At 54.5% G+C, this 18991-nt stretch overlaps 1 protein-coding gene across 1 annotated transcript in view; it reads right to left on the reverse strand.

Annotated features, from left to right (window-relative positions):
* The window catches only part of LOC144948841 (unconventional myosin-VIIa-like), a 71588-nt gene that overhangs the window by 31824 nt on the left and 20773 nt on the right, over positions 1-18991 (reverse strand). Inside the window, exons 10-25 of the mRNA XM_078878492.1 lie at positions 18644-18763; positions 16927-17078; positions 15902-16112; positions 14545-14680; positions 13648-13754; positions 13096-13260; positions 11934-12092; positions 9953-10045; positions 9070-9164; positions 7724-7808; positions 6832-6981; positions 4164-4271; positions 3231-3464; positions 1575-1718; positions 985-1091; positions 77-203 (exon numbers count right to left, since the gene is read on the reverse strand). Of these exons, the coding sequence (XP_078734618.1) occupies positions 77-203; positions 985-1091; positions 1575-1718; positions 3231-3464; positions 4164-4271; positions 6832-6981; positions 7724-7808; positions 9070-9164; positions 9953-10045; positions 11934-12092; positions 13096-13260; positions 13648-13754; positions 14545-14680; positions 15902-16112; positions 16927-17078; positions 18644-18763 (2193 nt within the window). The remainder of the gene's footprint in view (positions 1-76; positions 204-984; positions 1092-1574; positions 1719-3230; positions 3465-4163; positions 4272-6831; positions 6982-7723; positions 7809-9069; positions 9165-9952; positions 10046-11933; positions 12093-13095; positions 13261-13647; positions 13755-14544; positions 14681-15901; positions 16113-16926; positions 17079-18643; positions 18764-18991) is intronic.

Genomic DNA, 18991 nt, shown 5'->3' on the forward strand with positions numbered 1-18991 from the left:
GAGAGACACGCAAACTCCACGACCTCCTGCGCACCAGGCGAGGGAGTAAACGTCTCAGGTGGTTGGTGAGTGGCACCTTGCTGAAGTTGTCGGAGGGAGGGAAGCAGCCGAGGCAGAGGGAGAGGAGAATCCATCCGCGGGCGTAGCTGCTGCGGATCAGATTGTCGCCGATCTGCTTGCAGATCTGGCAGTAGATCTCATCCCTGGCGCACGCCAAAGACAAAGATTCACCCTGTACAGCCTTGCGGGCAAGCGCTGTTAGCGAGCACAAAGACAAAGATCCCCCCCGGTATAGCCTGAACAGACTGTCGGGGCAAGTGCTGTGAGGGGACACAAAGACAAAGATCCCCCGTATAGCCTTAACTAATTGTTGAGGCAAGTGCTGTGAGCGAGCACCTATGAAGGCCGGCACGGCACACGAGGGGGTGGGTGGCCAGCACCACGCCCGGCCGCCTTTGTGGCAATGTGTTTTTTTTTTAAACACCGCACCAGGTACTTATTTGAGGCTGAGTCGACCTCGAGGGAGGCCCAGGACCGGTTCAGAAAATCATCACTGTTGTTGGCCGTGGCCGGGTTCTTAGCGCAGCGCGCTTACCGCTACACCGCCACTCCCCACTGCACCACACACGTACACACAAAGATAAAGACAAAGATCCCCGTATAGCCTTAACAGACTGTTGGGGCAAGTGCTGTTAGCGAGCACCTATGAAGGCCGGCACGGTACACGAGGGAGTGGTGGCCAGCACCACGCCCGACCGCCTTTGTCTCCCCAGTGGCGATGTTTACACACCGCACCAGGTACTCATTTAAGGCCGAGTCGACCTAGGGGAGGCCTTGGACCGGTTCAGATAATCGTCACCGGTGTTAACCGTGAGCGGGAATCGAACCCGGGTCGCCAGGTTCATAGCGCAGCGCGCTAACCGCTACACCACCGCTCCCCACACACACACACGTACACACCCACACACGTACACATACACGTACCGGATCGCGGGCCGCAGGATGGCATAGCCGATGATGAAGTGGACCTTCTGGAGGTTGTTGAGAGGCGCCTCTTCCAGCCACTCGGTGCCCTTCGCTCCGCGCGGGTTCTGTGCAGAGCCACGTGGGGCATCGTCGCCTTGAGGAACCACCACACCGGTGCAGTGTGTGTGGTGTGTGTGTGTGGGGTGTGTGTTAGGTGTGTGTTAGGTGTGTGTGTGTTAGGTGTGTGTGTGCGATGTGTGTGTTAGGTGTGTGTGGTGTGTGTGTGTGTTAGGTGTGTGTGGTGTGATGTGTGTGTGTTAGGTGTGTGTATGCGATGTGTGTGTGTGTGTTAGGTGTGTGTGTGTTAGGTGTGTGTGTGTTAGGTGTGTGTGTGTTAGGTGTGTGTGTGTTAGGTGTGCTCTGTGTGTGGTGTGTGTGTGTGGTGTGCTGTGCTGTGTGTGGTGTGCTGTGTGTGTGGTGTGTGTGCTGTGTGTGTGCTGTGTGTGTGCTGTGTGTGTGCTGTGTGTTTGCTGTGTTGTGTGTGTGGTGTGCTGTGCTGTGCTGTGTGTGTGTGCTGTGTGTGTGTGTGTGCTGTGTGTGTGCGCTACCTGCAGGCTCTCGTAGATGACGCGGATGATGGACACGCGGTTGGGGTCACGGGTGGGGTCACGCACCCCCTGACCCCCCGTGGCTTGCGGCTCGGGGAGATCTCCCATGAAGCGCAGCACCATCCTCCACACGGCCACGCTCGCCTGGGGGACACGCACACACACACACGGTACATACACACACACGGTACATACACACACGCACACACACACACGGTACATACACACACACGGTACATACACACATGTACACACACACACGGTACATACACACACGTACACACACGCACGCACACACACACGCCAAGGCAACTGCGCGACTGAAAATTCAACAAATCTACGCGCTTTTTTCATAGCAACATAAATGTAATTTTGTATGGCCCGCGAATGATGTTATAAATATCCAAATGGTCCTTGGCAGAAAAAAGATTCCCCACCCCTGAACCCAAGAGGGCACGTGGCCTGCATAGGATAGGGGCGTGGGCCCAGAAGGGGACCAAAGGAATAGGTGATGTAAGGTCCCAGAACCTTCTGGAACAGATCCCAAAGGGAGCGTGGCCGAGGGCGGAGCGAGGCCACGCCCAGGAGGATAAAATGGGCAGTCCCGGGAGCGTTCTGGGCTGTCTTCTGGAATCAACCCGCGATGCTTCGGGCTTCGGTCGTCACGTTCGACATCGTGGGTCAGGCAGTACGTTACTGGCCTGACCCGTTTATATAGGGACCTTGTTGAGGTCTTGCTCCGTGGTAGTTACCACGTAGTTAGTTATCCCGAGTGGTACGTAGTTTTTGTAGTTACCCTGTTGGGGTGTGTAATAAACGTGTTGCCTCCATGTACAAGTGTCTGCTTCCGTGGAACCCACTACATATTGATACTGGCAAGAAAGGTCACGTATAAAAAAAAAACACGATAGCAGTGAGAAGTACAGGACAGGTGAACCAATCACCCAAACACACACAAATACAACACTGAAACCATCCCCATCCTCCCAGGCAAAGCCCCACTGAGGTATTAATGTTCATTTCAAAAGCTACCTGGCCACAAATCGTAGCTCAACAAAGTGGCCCATCATTTGGACATTTATAGCAGAAAATTTTGATAAATATGGTAACGCCTCTACTTACGAACGAGTTCGGTTTCAGAGGTCTGTTCATAAGTCGATTTGTTCGTAAGTCCAAATTTACGCCTGTCGATTCCAAACACGCTATACGGCGTGCACACTAAATACGGGGAATGGCTTTAAAAGTTGTATAATCTCCTGTGGACGTAGATGCCACCGGCTCTTCACGTCCTGCAGATGTAGATGCCACTGGTTCTTCACGTTCTGCAGATGTAGATGCCACCGGTTCTTCACGTTCTGCAGATGTAGATGCCACTGGTTCTTCACGTTCTGCAGATGTAGATGCCACCGGTTCTTCACGTTCTGCAGATGTAGATGCCACTGGTTCTTCACGTTCTGCAGATGTAGATGCCACCGGTTCTTCACGTTCTGCAGATGTAGATGCCACCGCCGCCATCTATTGCGCGGCGGTTGAACTTACGACTCTCGGTTTCCGAACGGGCAACTGGAAACACGCACCGGCTTTGCTCGTAACCTCTGAAAGTTCGTAAGTCGATTTGTTTCGTAAGCAGAGGAGTCCCCGGAGTGTAGAACCCACCCGCCTGTCCGTCTCGTCCTGGTGGTGGAGCAGCGGCGCCCGCAGCAGTCGCCTCTCGTGCGTGTGTGTGGAGCTCCCCTGGAAGTTGACGGCGGCGAACTTGGCGAAGGTGTAGTCCCGGAGCTCGCCGCGGCGTCGCTTCTCCTCCTCGTCGTCGTCGTCGTCGTCATCGCCACGTTGCCCCAGGTCCTCATCCAGGTCCGTCGTCATGTCCATGCCGACGTGGTCCATTTCCTGGCGGGGTGGTGGTGGTGGTGGTGGGGGAGAGAAAGGGGAGAGTGCTGCTGGCAGGGAGAGAGGGTGGTGGTGGTGGTGGCGGTGGGAAGAGAGTGGAGGAGAGAGAGGGGAGAGTGGTGGTGGTGGTGGTGGCGGTGGCGGTGGGGAGAGAGAGTGGTGGTGGTGGTGGTGGCGGTGGGGAGAGAGTAGTGATGGTGGTGGTGGTAGCGGTGGGGAGAGAGAGTGGTGGTGGTGGCAGGGAGAGAGAGGGGAGAGTGGTGGTGGTGGTGGTGGGGAGAGAGAGTGGTGGTGGTGGTGGCCGATGCTTAAACGAGTGGAAACTCAGTCTTAAATGAATGAGTGAGCGAGCGAGCGAGTGTGGTTACCGAGCTGCGCTACGAACCCCGCGACCCAAGTTCGAATCCCGCTCACGGCCAACGCACTGGTGACGATTATCTTAACCGGTCCCAGGGTCTCCCCTGGGTCGACCCAGCCTCAAATGAGTACCTTGCGCGGTGTGTAGTAAACACCGTCACTGGGGAGACAAAGGCGGCCGGGCGTGGTGCTGGCCACCCACCCCCCCTACATGCGCCCTGCCGGCCTTCATAGGTTTGTTGTTATCCTAACAGCGCTTGCCCCTTGCAAACTACACGGTTTATAGGGGGTCATCTCCATCTCTGTGTGTGAGCGTGCGAGCGAGTGAGCTTGCAACGGCACCTCCATGGCGGTGAGTCCCAAGAAGCCGAAGATCTCGTCCAGCATTTTGTCTTCGTTCCTGTCCAGGTCCATGTCCTCCTTGAATTCCTCCTGGACCATGGGCAGACCCTGCACCGCAACGTTGGCCACATTCACAGTTCAGAGCCAGCGACGGTCAGAGGTCGCAACCGGATACCCGATACCCGTACCCTACCCGATACCCGGCTACCTGTACCCGGCCGGGTACGGGTACCAGTTTGCGACCCTGGTGCGGCCGGGTACGGGTACGGGTAGGCCGTGAGTCACTGGTGAGTAACTGTTTGTCACCCATTTCCCAACGTCTTGTCTCTTCTCACAATTCAAGTTCCTAGAATCAACCCACCCGCGCCTGCAACATGCCTTCATCCCAGAGGTCGCAATCAGGTACCCGATACCCGTACCCTACCCGTACCCGGCCGGGTATGGGTAGGGTAAGGGTATGGCCGGGTACCGGTACCCGTTTGCGACCCTGGTGCGGCCGGGTACGGGTAAGGAATCAAAACCCGTTTGCGACCTCTGGCGACGGTGCCATAGCCACTGGGGGGACCAATTCAGATCAAAATATTTTGGAAGAGCCCAATTATTTGGGGGGGGGGGGGGGGGTGGGGGGGATGAAGGGCGCTTTTTCACTGCCGGGGTGGTGGTGTTGGCTGTGAACGTGGCCTGTAATCCAGCACTCTGGAGGCAGCGAGGTTTTGTGGATCACACGCACACACACACACATGGTATGGCATTTGTTTATGTCTGTACGGGGATCGAGCATTTTATCCCCCCTTCCCTCCCCTTCGCACGAGTGGGTTTTCTCCATGTGCTCCGGTTTCTCTCCCACGTGTGAACGCCCATTGATTGGCCGATTAACACCTTGATATACATAGAGGACCGCAGAGCTTGGCCAATTGTTGGTGACGGCTCACTGTGTTGGCTGCTGCTGCCTTCCCACTCCTCGTCTGTGGTTCCTTCTCCTGGCGCCTCTGAGTCGTCCTCTCTCTCTCTCTGAGTCGTCCTCCTTCTCTCTCTGAGTCGTCCTCTCTCTCTCTCTGAGTCGTCCTCTCTCTCTCTCTGAGTCGTCCTCTCTCTCTGAGTCGTCCTTTCTCTCTCTCTCTGAGTCGTCCTCTGTATCTCTGAGTCGCTCTCTCTCTGAGTCGTCCCCCCTCTCTGAGTCGTCCTCTCTCTCTCTGAGTTATCCTCTCTATCTCTGAGTCGCTCTCTCTCTCTGAGTCGTCCCCCCTCTCTGAGTCGTCCTCTCTCTCTCTCTGAGTCGCCCTCTCTCTCTCTGAATCGCCCTCTCTCTCTCTGAGTCGTCCCCCTTTCTCTGAGTCACCCTCTCTCTCTTTGAGTCATCCTCTCTCTCTGAGTCGTCCTTTCTCTCTGAGTCGTCCTCTCTTTCTCTCTGAGTCGTCCTCTCTATCTCTGAGTCGTCTTCTCTCTCTCTGAGTCGCCCTCTTTCTCTCTCTCTCTGAGTCGACCTCTCTCTCTCCGAGTCGCTCGCCCTCTCTCTCTATGAGAGCGAGCGAAAACTGGGCAGGGAGAGGCGGGGAGAGGCGGCTGCGGCGGCGTTACAAGTTGAATCGACGTCTCATCAAATCCTCGCGAGGTGACGGAAGAGATTTTTAGACGAGACAACCGACACGGACGAGCGGCGAGGAGCGCAGACGGAAATGAGAGGCGAGGTGAGATGAGACAGAGGGAGAGAGGGAGGAAGATGCACTCGAGGAGGGCCGTTAAAATCAGTTTACGTGCAAATCCCAACAAACATGACTGGTACCTCATTTGGCAGTAAAAAATATGATAATTGGTTTTTTACCCTTTTATCTGGCAACAAAACTGACACCTTTTTTACGCCTTTTCGCGTCATGTGAGACTAGGCTGTAAGGAAAGCTGTCTCGGGTGTGGACCATACATTATCAGAGTTATGTTTTTTGTTTGCATTCAGACTTTATCAAACATGACTGGCTGAATAACGCGAGCATCCAATCAAACCATTGCAGGTGGTGTCCCGTTCACCGTCGAATCCCGGAACGCGCAATCGGCTCGGCGTTCATTTTATTTAGGGTGGCGCAGCATCGTTGTCTTTAAAGACCTTGGTACTCACCGCAGAGAACCGTGGTAACACAACCACCGGCAATCTACGATAGCTGGCGGCAAAACTAAGCCTCGGTACTGATCAAGTTAATTTATTTTAGTTTTCCTTCAGATTCTGTTCTGATGACGTACGCCTACGTACGTCATCGGAATGGAAAAAAGGGTAAAATCACTCTCATCTCCGTCTTGCATCTCCCTTCTCTCCTCTTGCTCCGTCGACTCAACTCGTTTCTCCCTCTCGCATCCGGTACCTCTCGTTGTCTCGCCCACATCTCGTTCGTCACCTCACTATAGGATTTCGTACAATGGAACAATGGAGGGGGGTGGTGCATGTACCCCCTAAAACAATTGACCCTTAGGGCCCCCCAAACGGACCACCACCGCAACAACCGCACGCGACCACCCCGACGCATCTCCTCCGCCGAAAACGCCCGCAACTTGTCGCTGCCGAGGCCTGCGACGGGAGAAGCCTGACATAGGCCCGCTGGCCGGTCTTTCCGGCCCAGCCGTCTCCTAGGGGAGGGGGGGGGGGTGGCGGCTGGGTGGCTGGGTCCCCCCGGCCCCTCACCTGGGTTTTATGGAGCCGGTAGCGCCGGCGAGCGATGAGGCCGCGCGCGTGAGCCTGGATGACGACGGCGGCGCGTCGCGTGCGGGAGAACTGCAGCACCAGCTTGCGGCTCTGCACCACCGCTTGCAGCCGGGCCAGGCCCAGCTTGATCTGAGTGGGGGGAGGGAGACGCGGGGCGACGGGGTTCGGTTAGAGCGACGGAGGAACTCACGGGTTCAATTCCACCGGTCGGGTGTCAGGAGGAATGGGTGGAGCAGGCTGTTGACAGGCCACCAGGCTCTTCCCTTTAACGTTAGAACTGGCGACATTAGCAACGTGCAGATGTCCAACCTCTTTCGCACCGTGCGTAGCCAACCGAGCGAAGCAGGAGGTGCGGAGCGATGCGGTCACGGTTGTGTTCATTGCATGCCTTGGGGATTGTGGCTGATCGATTTAGGGATGTCACAGTGGCGAAATGTTAATTACCTCGCCTGGTATGCAGGAGGACGTGGGTTAAATAGCGACCTTGCCACAGATAGAGTGTGCATGTTTTTCACGTGGTCGCGTGTATTTTTCTCCTGGTCCTTCGGTTTTTCCCTCCACATTTAGAATCAACGTAACACATTTAGAGAATGTGGCTGCCATACATTTCCACATGATGAGCCACTTCGTTGCGCTACGTACCCCAGTGGGCCTTACCTGGTAAAATAAAAAGTTATTTTAATAGCTTAGTCGAGGCAGGTAAGCCGTGCACCATATGCCGTACGGTGCAATACCGCGGTATCGCCGCCGCCCGCGGTTAATCCAAGCATGCTACGTCCGTGGCGGCCTCCGGCGCTGGTGAGCGGTGGTACCCCCCCCTCAGCCCCAGCCCCAGCCCCTCCCCAGCCCCAGTCCCCCCCCCCAGCCCTACCGTGAGGTAGAATCGGCGCTCCGAGTAACCGCGCCAGTGCTTCTGGATCATGACGGACGCCGCCCTCATCTTCAGGAAGCGTTTCCTGCGGGCGACGCGGATCGCATGGCGAGTCGAGGACCGTCGTCATTATTCGTCCAGGGGAAATCCGTTGAGCTGTGAAGCTCTTTATTATTTTCTTCTGGCAGACGCCCACCGCCCGTCCCAATCTCACCGTCCAGGTGGGTGACGAATAGTAATAAACATCGCGTAGCCCCACCCACTACTCAGGTAGCCCCTGTCCGCTATTCGGGTAGCTCCGCCCACTACTCGGATAGCCCTGCCCATTACTCGGGTAGCTCTGCCCATTACTCGGATAGCCCCGCCCATTACTCGGGTAGCTCCGCCCATTACTCGGATAGCCCTGCCCATTACTCGGGTAGCTCCTCCCACTACTCAGGTAGCCCCTCCCACAGCTCGCGTAGCTCCATCAACTACTCAGGTAGCCCCTGTCCGCTATTCGGGTAGCTCCGCCCACTACTCGGATAGCCCCGCCCATTACTCGGGTAGCCCCGCCCATTACTCATGTAGCCACACCCACTCCTCAGGTAGCCGCACCCTCTGCCCGCATCATGAGTTTTTTCTAACGGGGACAAAGTCCGTAAGACTTTTGACAAATTCTTTGTGACACCGGGGACGGCCTTTCTAAAACCGGGACGGTCCCGACACAACCTGGACGCATGGTGGTTAAAATTTTGTGTAACCTGGTGGTGAGTGACCTGGGGCATGAGTATGCCAGTAAGGGGAGGGGAGGGGGGGCGATGATTTCTGTAGTTGCTGCTGCTGTGTGTGAATGTGTGGGGAGCGCCAGTGTAGTGGTTAGCATACCACCCGAGTACGATTCCCGCTCACGGACAACACCCGTGACGGATTATCTGCATCGGTCCCGGGTCTCCCCTAGGTCGATTCAGCCTCAAATGAGCACCTAGTGCGGTGTGTGAACATCGCCACTGGGGAGACAAAGGTGGCCGGGCGTGGTGTTGGCCACCCACCTCCTCGTGTGCCGTGCCGGCCTTCATAGGTGCTACTTGCTAACAGCACTTGCCCCAAAAGGCTGTTGCAGGCTATACTGGGGATCTTTGCATGTGTGTGGGAAATGGTGGCAGGGGGGCGTGATGCTGGCCACCCACCTCCTCGTATTTCGTTCCAGCAGTCATAGGCGTTTACAAACAGCACTTGCCCCAATAGTCTGTTACAGGCTATATAGGGTAGGGGGGTGGTCTTTGTCTTTGCGCAATCCCAATGGAGTGGAGGCGCGGTGCGATTTTGGGTCGCGAGCGTCTCATCACGCCACGGTGGGGCCTCACCGCGCGACGTAGACGCGCATCACGCCCTGGATCTTGGTGACCTTGTCGTTGATGCTCTTGTCCCGAGACAGCTCCAGCACCATGTCGTGATTGTCCTGGCGGCAGGCGAGACAACGGGAGGTGACACACGCGGGCGCCGGTTCCGGAGGATGCTCATCGGCGAATTCCGCCGCGCCCACCCACCGACCCACCGACCCACCCACTAACCCACCCATCCACCCACTGTACCCACACACCCACCGCTCACTGACCCACCCACCGACCCACCGACCCACCGCCCACCCACCAACCCACCCACCCACTGTACCCACCCACCCACCGCTCACTGACCCACCCACCGACCCACCGCCCACCCACCCACCAACCCACCCACTCTACCCACCCACCCACCGCTCACTGACCCACCCAACAACCCACCGCCCACCCACCAACCCACCGCCCGGCCATCCACCAACCCACCACCCACCCACCCACCGCCCCACTGACAGACCCACCCGTTGCCCACCGACCAACCGAACCAACCCACCCACCCAATGTACCCACCCACCCACCGCTCACCGACCCACCCACCCACCACCACCCACCCACCGCCCACCCACTCACTCCCCCACCACCCACCCTCCAAATCCCCCCTACCGCCCTCCCCCAGCGCCTTCAATTCTACAGAAACCGTGCCGCACGCGTGTGATGAATTCGCGACCGAAATGTTAACCTGTACGTACATGTTGAACTTCTTTTGCACCGTACGTAGCCAACCGTTGCTAATCGTAGGTGCCGAATGATGACGTATGTATGTTGGACTTCTTTCGCACCGTACATAGCCAACCGTTGCTGATCGTAGGCGCTAAAGCTTGAAATGAATCGCGCGGGCAAGGGACCGAACCTTGAGGAAGACTTTGTTCTTTCCGATCTGGAAGTCCTCGTCCTTCCCCAGCGTGGCCCCCAGAATCTTCTTGCACGTTCCCATTGGGTTCGCCTGCCACGAGCAGCAGCAGCCAGCGGAGGCAGCGGGCGCGTGAGTGCAAAGTGAGAATCAGAAAACGCATTTCTACTGCAGGAGGAGGAATCCAATGAGAAATATCATGGGACATTTTTTTTTTGCCACTATAAAAGTATGAAAAATAAGAATGGGTTTTACCCCTTTCTGGCAATAAAACAGGTTCTAGATTTTAAGCTTTCGTGACTGCAAGGATTCATACTCTTAGTTCTTTTGGTAAAGTCACGTAGGTAAAAAATGAAATTAAAATTTATAAAAATAAAATTAAAATAATATTTTTATTTTATTTTTATTAATTTTAATTTCATTTTTACCTACGTGACTTTACCAAAAGAACTGAGAGTATGAATAAAACAGGTGTTAAGATGATAATTGGTTTTTTACCCTTCTATCTGGCAACAAAACTGACACCTTTTTTTTTTACAAGGAGTCATGTTTGCATAGACCACAATACCTGCAGTCATAATGCAAACAAAACACATAACTCTGATAATGTATGCACTGTCCTTGAAGTTGTTTGGTCCACACCCGAGACAGCTTTCCTTAGAGCCTAGTCTCACATGGGTTGGACCAGATGACGCCAAAATGCGCAGGTGTTAATATGTTCAAACACCAAATATATATCATGGCACCTCCATTGCCAGTATAAAAATGTGAGAATAGGTTTTACCCCTTTCTGGCAGTAAAACAGGTGTTGAGATGTTAAAACACCAAACAGAAATCTTTTTACAAGGAATCATGTCTTGACTTACGAACTTTCAGACGTATGAACAAACCTGGTCCGTTGTTTGCATGTTTATTACTGCCAAAAAGGTATCCCATTTTGTAGCTGCTCACCCCAAGCTATAAATGCCCTGATAGTGCATTGTCTTTGTACTATCAGAGCATGTTCGTTTGCATGTCCATCACCAGTACGTGTGGTTAGTGCGAACTTGCTTCCTTGCAAAAGGTTTCTATTTGGTGTTTGAACTTCTTAACACCTCCTGTTTTATTGCCAGAAAGGGTAAAACCCATTCTTATTTTTTTCAAATTGGTCCGTATGTCCAGTTGCCCGTTCAGACCGAGAGTCGTACGTTCAATCACCCCGCAATAGATGGCGATGGTGGCATCTACATCTACAGAACACAAATAACACGTGGCATTTACATCTGCAGAACATGACGCAGAACCAGTGGCATCTACATCTTACAGAACGTGATGAACCAGTGGCATCTACATCTACAGGAGATTATACAACTTTTGAAAGCAATTCCTCATGTTTATTCTACAGGCCGTACAACGTGTTTGGAATCGACAGGAGTAAAGTTGGACGAAAAATCGACTTACGAACAAATCGACTTATGAACAGACCTCTGGATGCCTTGTATAAAGGTGTCAGTTTTGTACCAGTTTAAAGGGTAAAAACCTATATTTTGCTACTGGTAAAGGAGGTCTCATAGTGTAAATGCTTACCCTGAGCTCTCAATACTTTGATAGTGCGCTGTTTTTGAGTTGTACCCCTTTTGGCGTCATCTGGACCAACACCAATGGAGACTAGGCTCTAAGAAAAGCTGTCTCGGGTGTGGACCAATCAACTTCAAGGACAGTGCATATCATTATCATTATCAGAGTGGTTTATTTTTGTTTGCATTTTGACTGCTTGTGCTGTGGTTATTGCAAACATGATGCCTTGTATAAATGTGTCAGTTTTGTACCAGTTTAAAGGGTAAAAACCTACTACTACTAAAGACCTCTGGAACTTAACTCGTTCGTAAGTAGAGGAATCCCTGTACTGTGCTGTTACTATTGCCCCTTGGTGGCCTGGTGGGGAGAAGGTGGAGAAGGCGGGGGGGGGGGTGGATGGGGGACGGTGGCCGTCGGTTCGCACCTGGGCCTCCTTGGGCTGGAAGCCGGGCAGAGTGAAGCGATAGCGCTCCACAAACTCGGCAAAGGTGTAACGGATGGGGTATCCCGACCTCCGGATGCGGATCGTCTCCATCATCCCTGAGTAGCGCAGCTGGCGCACGAACAGCTCCCGGTCGAAGAGCTGTGGGGGTCGGGTCGGGAGGGGGGGGGGGCGGTGAGGGGGGCAGTGGGGGGGCACGAGGGACAACGCGGAGAGAGGGAGATGGGGGAATGATGCACAGATAGAGAGGGGGGGCAGCCGATGGGTGCACGCGGATGGGAGAACGAACCTCCTGCCCCTGGCCCGCACCCCCGATTTTTTGTCGGAATCAGAATCTTTATTTGGACTGGAGGAGGAATCCGATGAGCTTCATAGGTCTTTTGTTCACAGATGTCAAGTAAGGGGGCCACGGGGTCAGAACGTTACCACGACAAGCGATAGATAAACACGACAGGAGTGCAAAGTATAGGAAAGGGAAATCAATCACGCAAAAATATATGCGAATAAAACTACGCTATTTATTTGTATCTTACCAGGAAAGGCCCACTGAACTATCAGCTTCTTAATCGGAGGTACGGGATAAGGACAACAAAGTAAACACAAAAAGCCACCCGAAAAGAAATGAGTGTTCAACCTAGATTTAAAAGATAATAATAATAATAAAGCACGAGCGGGTTCAGTGATGCCCGGTCGGGAGAAAATTTAGACTGCGGCGCCGGTACAGCGGTGCCGGCAACCGTCGACGTTGCCGGAATGGCAGTGCCAGCAGTGTCGACGGAGCTGGAACAGCAGTGCCGGCAACTGTCAACGTTGCCAGAACGGCGGTGCCGGCAACTGTCAACGTTGCCGGAAAGGGCGGTGCCGGCAGCGTCAACGGAACCGGAACGGCGGTGCCGGCAACCGTCGATCTCGCCGGAACGGTGGTGTCGGCAGCGTCGACGTTGCCGGAACGGCGGTGCCGGCAACCGTCGACTTCACCGGAATGGAGGTGCCGGAAGCGTCGACGGAACCGGAACGGCAGTGCCGGAAACCGTCGATCTCGCCAAAACGGCAGTGCCGGCAACCGTCGACTTCACCGGAACAGCGGTGCCGGCAACCGTCGACGCAACCGGAACGGTGGCGTAGGCAAGCGTCGGCGGCGCACCAGGGGCTTCTTGACGTCGTTGGGTTTGATGCAGCGGATGAACCACGGCTGGCACAGGCCCAGCGCCTTCATGAGCTCCTCCAGCGACTTGCGGAACTGCCCGCTGAGCGTGGTGGGGCGGCGGTGCGTCAGAGTGCCGTGCACCCTCACCGAGTCGCCGGCGCGCTTGTGGAACGGAATCGAGCCCTTGTCCTGCAGCGACAGCAGCGGTGGGGGCAGCATCGGTGGAAGCAGCAGCAGCAACATTAACCAGCAGTAGCATGAGGAGCAGCAGCAGTAGGAGCAGCAGCAGCAGGAGCAGCAGCGTTAACCACCACCACCACCAGCAGCAGCAGTAGCAGCAGCGGCTTTATCTCTGTGCTCGCAAGCGGCGCTGACCACGCGAGCGCCACTGTCGGGGAGCGGTGCAGAGCGGTGTGGTGCAGAGCGGTGTGGTGTGGTGCTGTGCGGTGTGCAGTGCGGTGTGCGGTGCGAAGCGGTGTGGTGCGGTGTGCGGTGCGGTGCGGAGCGGTGTGGTGCGGTGCAGTGCAGTGTGCGGTGCGGTGCACGCACGGTGTTCAGGTCGCCGGCGAAGATTCGCGTGAGGAAAGAGTTCTTCGATGACTGCACCAGCGCGAGGATGTCGGGGATCAGGGAGTCGCGGTTCTTCTCCAGGAACCCTGAGCGAGGGGGGGTGGGGGAGGGGACAAGCGACATCGACCACCCCACCCCGGGTGAGCGCCGGTTTCCATTGTCTGGTTCAGGTTTCATTGTCTAGTTCAGGTTTCATTGTCTGGTTCGGGTGGCCGCAGTAATGGGAGCTGTATGGATTCATCTTCTTGGTTCTTTCGGTAAAGTCACGTAGAAGGGAAATAATACAAATAATACAAATAAAACATAATAAAATAATTCTCACGACGTTTTGGCCACAACGCAAGCAGCCGTCCTCAGGTAAAGAACAGGTCTGTCGGAAAGACAGCGTCTGTGGCCGAAACGTCGTGAGAATTATTGTATTATGTTTTATTTTTATTCTTTTATTATTTCCCTTTTACGTGACTTTACCGAATGAACCAAGAAGATGAATCCCTGTAGCCACGAAAGCTTTAAATCTAAAAAAGCTGTATGGATGTTGAACTTCTTTCGCAGTGTACGTAGCCAACCGTTGACCCAGCCAACGCATGTGCGTTCACCCCGACGCACGCGCGCTCACCCCGACTCACGCGCGCTCACCCCGACTCACGCGCGCTCACCCCGACTCACGCGCGCTCACCCCGACTCACGCGCGCTCACCCCGACTCACGCGCGCTCACCCCGACTCACGCGCGCTCACCCCGACTCACGCGCGCTCACCCCGACTCACGCACGCTCACCCCGACTCACGCACGCTCACCCCGACTCACGCACGCTCACCCCGACTCACGCACGCTCACCCCGACTCACGCACGCTCACCCCGACTCACGCGTGCTCACCCGAGCTCTCATAGAACACGTCCCCGGCGAAGTGCGAGATCCCGAAGCGCGTGTTGTGGTTGCTCCGGGGTGGGATGAAGTGGGCGTTCTGCTTGTGCTGCGCCGTCAGCTTCGCGAGCATCGTGGCGTCCGTGCCCTGCGGAGGTAAGAGGGGGTGGGGGACATCATTGCGTGTCGTAGGAGAAAGGGGACTCCTCTACTCACGAACGAGTTAGGTTCCAGAGGTACTGTACGTAAGTCGATTCGTTCGTAAGTCCAACTTTACTCCCGTTGATTACAAACGTGTTGTACGGCATGTACACTAAACACGGGGAATGGCTTCAAAAGTTGTATCATCTCCTGTGGATGTAGATGCCACTGGTTCTTCATGTTCTGTAGATGTAGATGCGACTGGTTTTTCGCGTTCTGCAGACGTAGATGCCACAAGTCATTTACCTTCTGTAGATGTCACTACAGAACGTGGACATACGGTCCAGGTTTGTCCGTATCTATGAAAGTTCGTAAATCGAATGTTCGTAAGTAGAGGAGTCCCCGTAGTCGCAGTCATCCAAGCCAGCAATGGGGCCGTTGCGAATATTCCTCCGGGCGCTGCAATCCATCGGCCCTCGGCAGACATCCTGGGCGCCACAGTGGCGAGGAGATGTTGCCTACCTCGCCTGGTATACAGGAGGTTGTGCCTCCTCTATATAATTGGAGCGTTCACGTTTCCCCCGCACCCCCCGGTGGACGCGTGGATTGTTTTCCTCCCCGTTTAGAATCGACGTTACGCGTTTCCAGCATTTGGCTGCCGTTGTGAATTTCCGCGCCGTCGACGATGATGACGACGACGACGATGACGATGATGACTACGATGATGACGATGATGACGACGACGATGATGACGACGATAACGACCATGACGACGACGATGATGACGACGACGATTACGACGATGACGACGATGATGACAACGACGACGACGATGATGACGACGACGATGACGATGATGACGACGATGACGACCATGACGATGATGACGACGACGATTACGACGATGACGACGATGATGACAACGACGACGACGATGATGACGACGATGACGACGATGACGATGATGATGACGATGACGATGACGACGACGACGACGACGATGATGATGACGACGATGACCACCATGATGACGACGACGACGATGATAAGCGGCCCACTTAGTCGAGCAATCATTTGTGGTAGCCGGGGTCGCTTCTGAAGGAGAGGCTGTACACATAGCTGAGTGAGGCCTTACCTTGTGAGGGGGGGGGGGGGTGGGGAGCGATGCTCAAGCCATCTATCGACGAGGTTTAAAACGAGCAGCAGTGGCGTCGGTCGCGGTTCGAACCTGCGGGAATTTGCTCTCCTCGTCGATGAGCGCGATGAGGTTGAGCGGGCGGCTGGAGATCATGTCGAGGGCCTCCTGGTTGTCCGTGAAGGTGATGTTCTTCCACGAGATGGACTCTCGCTCGTACTCCTCCTGCTCCAGCTTGAAGATGTGGCCCACGAAGAACTGCTGCAGCGCCTCGTTGGCCAGGTTGATGCAGAACTGCTCGAAGCTGTGACGAGGTGGCACCGGGGGGGGGGGGGGGAGGACGAGGAGACACGGGTGAGAACTCAAGAGACCAAGATAGGGGTGGGTGGGTGAGTGGGTCGGTGGGGGAATAAATGAATGAGATGATGAATGAATGAGTTCAAGAGTTACAAGTTGATTCTGTGTAGCTGGAGGAGAACTCAAGAGACAAGGATAGGGGTGGGTGGGTGGGTGAGTGAGTGGGTGGGTGAGTGGTTGGGTGGGTGGGTGAGTGAGTGAGTTGGTGAGTGGTTGGGTGGGTGAGTGGTTGGGTTTTTGAGTGAGTAGTTGGGTGGGTGGGTGAGTGGTTGGGTGGGTGGGTGAGTAAGTTGGTGAGTGGTTGGGTGGGTGAGTGGTTGCGTTCTTGAGTGAGTGGTTGGGTGGGTTGGTGAGTGTTTGGTTGGGTGGGTGAGTGAGTGAGTGGGTTGGTGAGTGGTTGGGTGGGTTGAGTCTTTGGGTGGGTGGGTGGGTGAGTGAGTGGCTAAATGAATGAGATGATGAAAGAATGAGTTCATGAATTCCTAGTTAATTCTGTGTAACCGGTTGAGTACTCAGGAGACCCGGGATAGGAGTCTCATTTTTGACGAGCGAGTGGGTGAGTGAGTGGGTGAGTGGGTGAGTGAGTGGGTGAGTGGGTGAGTGGGTGAGTGAGTGAGTGGGTGAGTGAGTGTGTAAGTGAGTGGGTGGGTGGATGACCGACTGACTGCCTGACTGAATGAGTGTACAAATGAACGAGACGATGACCCGCGGAGGGACGAGATGGACATGCGGAGGGGAGGGTGGGGGGGACACACACAAACCTGTTCGTCTGGAAGTTCTCGAAGCCAAAGATGTCGAGGAGGCCGATGGAGCGCCGCTCCTCCTCCTGCTCGCCGCCGCCGCGAGAGGGCGGCTTGTACACGATGGAGTTCATCTTGTCCACGATCCACACGAACATCTTGCCGTAGATCGCCTGCGAAAGGGTTGGGACAAGTGGCCAGGAGTGAAAGGGCGCGGCAGCAGCGGGCACGGATCCGGCAGCTTTGCTCGGCTCGATCCTGTGAACGAAGGAGGGCTTCCTGGGAGAGAGAAAGGCGTTTTGAAATGACCGCCCGAGCGGTCGCGGTGGAGAGGAATGAATTAAATAACGAGATGAACGAAGCGGAGTGATCAGTCGCCTTCCCGTATCCACGTCTCCTTTTCTCTCTCTCTCCCCTTCTTTCCACGTAAGAAAGAAAATGAAATGTTCGTTCATCCCGACGGGATGAGATGATCCATTTCACGAGTTGGCGTTGCTATGCCACGTCGCGCTGAACCAGGACCCCGTAGTGGAGAGAGAGGTGAGGGTCCTTGCCTGGTACGATTTGGCAGTTCTCGCCAGAAATGATTCAAGCAAAGCCCGGCACTGCTGATGAGACACAGAGTTTTGAAACCAGTCTTGCCTGGTACGATTTGGCAGTTCCGCCGGTATTGATTCAAGCAAAGCCTTGCTCTGCTGATGAGGCACTGAATGTCTAATCGGTGGAGATTTTGCTTGCCTTGAATCAATGCTGTAAAAAAATTCAGCACTCCCAGAATGCCGTGCGGTTCATGGGTTATTTGGAGTGAACTTTGGCCTAGTTATCCATGCTGGCTAGACGTTTAATTCTCGATGTGGGAGGACCCACATTGTATCTCACCGCACGAGACCTGCCGAGCGACTAGCCGTGGTGGTGCACCCATTGATACTGATGAGTGGGTGGAGGTGGGTTAATTATAGCAACAACGGTGGCTAAGAGATGTTAACTACCTCGCCTGGTATGCAGGAGATCGTGGGTTCGATCTCAATGCCTGCTGCGTATTTGTATTTTGAATGTGTCTCTTTACGTGGTCGCGTGGATTTTTCTCCGGGTTCTCCGGTATTCCCCTCCACATTTAGACTCAACGTCACGCGTTCAGAGTGTTTTCCCTCGCCTATAAAATGTCTACATGATGATGACGATAAGTCACTGCGTTGAGCCATCGTTTGAGGTGGCCAAGTTGCTTCTGAAAGATAAAAAAAAAGATCCACGTAGCTCAGCGGGGTCCTCAGCTGGGTAAAATAAAAAGGAAATCGTTTTAATCGTTTCGGGGTTTTTTACCTTCATAAATTAGGGGCCGTCCATAAATGACATCACGCGGTTTTGAACGATTTTTTATCCCCCACCCCCTTTGTCACACGGCGTCACAAAAAGTCAGACCCCCCCTTCAAATATGACGTCACAAAGCTCTGCCCCCTCCCCCCCCCCCAAAAAAAACATGCTTCAAATCGCTTTAAACTATTGTCATTGTAGTGCGTATTTAATGTGACGCTGCACTCTGATGTTGTAGGAGAAAACATTTATTAAAAAGTCTATTTAATTAAGTAGAACGTGTTGTCTGTATTTATGTAAAGTTGCGCATTTTGAAGTGACGTCACATTTCTCACCCCCCCCCCCCTGCTCGTCACACATCGTCACAAATGTCTGACCCTCCTCCCCCCCCCTAGGTGCGTGACGTCATTAATGGACGGCCCCTTACCTTCACGAAGGCGTTCCGGACCTCCTGAGTCTGCGCCATGCTGAGCAGCGTCGTCACCTTCTCCCCGCGCATCAGCATCACCTTCTTGGTGAGGCACTCTTGAACCTCGGCCTCATCCACCTGCAGCGGACCGCGGCAGAGTAAAACCCCTCACCTCTCACTCACCCCCCACCCCACCCCACCACCACTCACAACATCTTTTTAAATCCTTTATATTAAGTTCACTTGCGTGCTTGCTTGCGCGCTTACGACCGTGCAAATTTTTTGGTCGTTTTTTAACCCACTTCCCGTGATGCAATCGAGCTGACATTTTGCAACACAGACTCGTGCGTGACAATTTATCTTCGT

Source organism: Lampetra fluviatilis, chromosome 51 (genome assembly GCF_964198595.1).
Source record: "Lampetra fluviatilis chromosome 51, kcLamFluv1.1, whole genome shotgun sequence".
Taxonomy (NCBI): Eukaryota; Metazoa; Chordata; class Hyperoartia; order Petromyzontiformes; family Petromyzontidae; genus Lampetra; species Lampetra fluviatilis.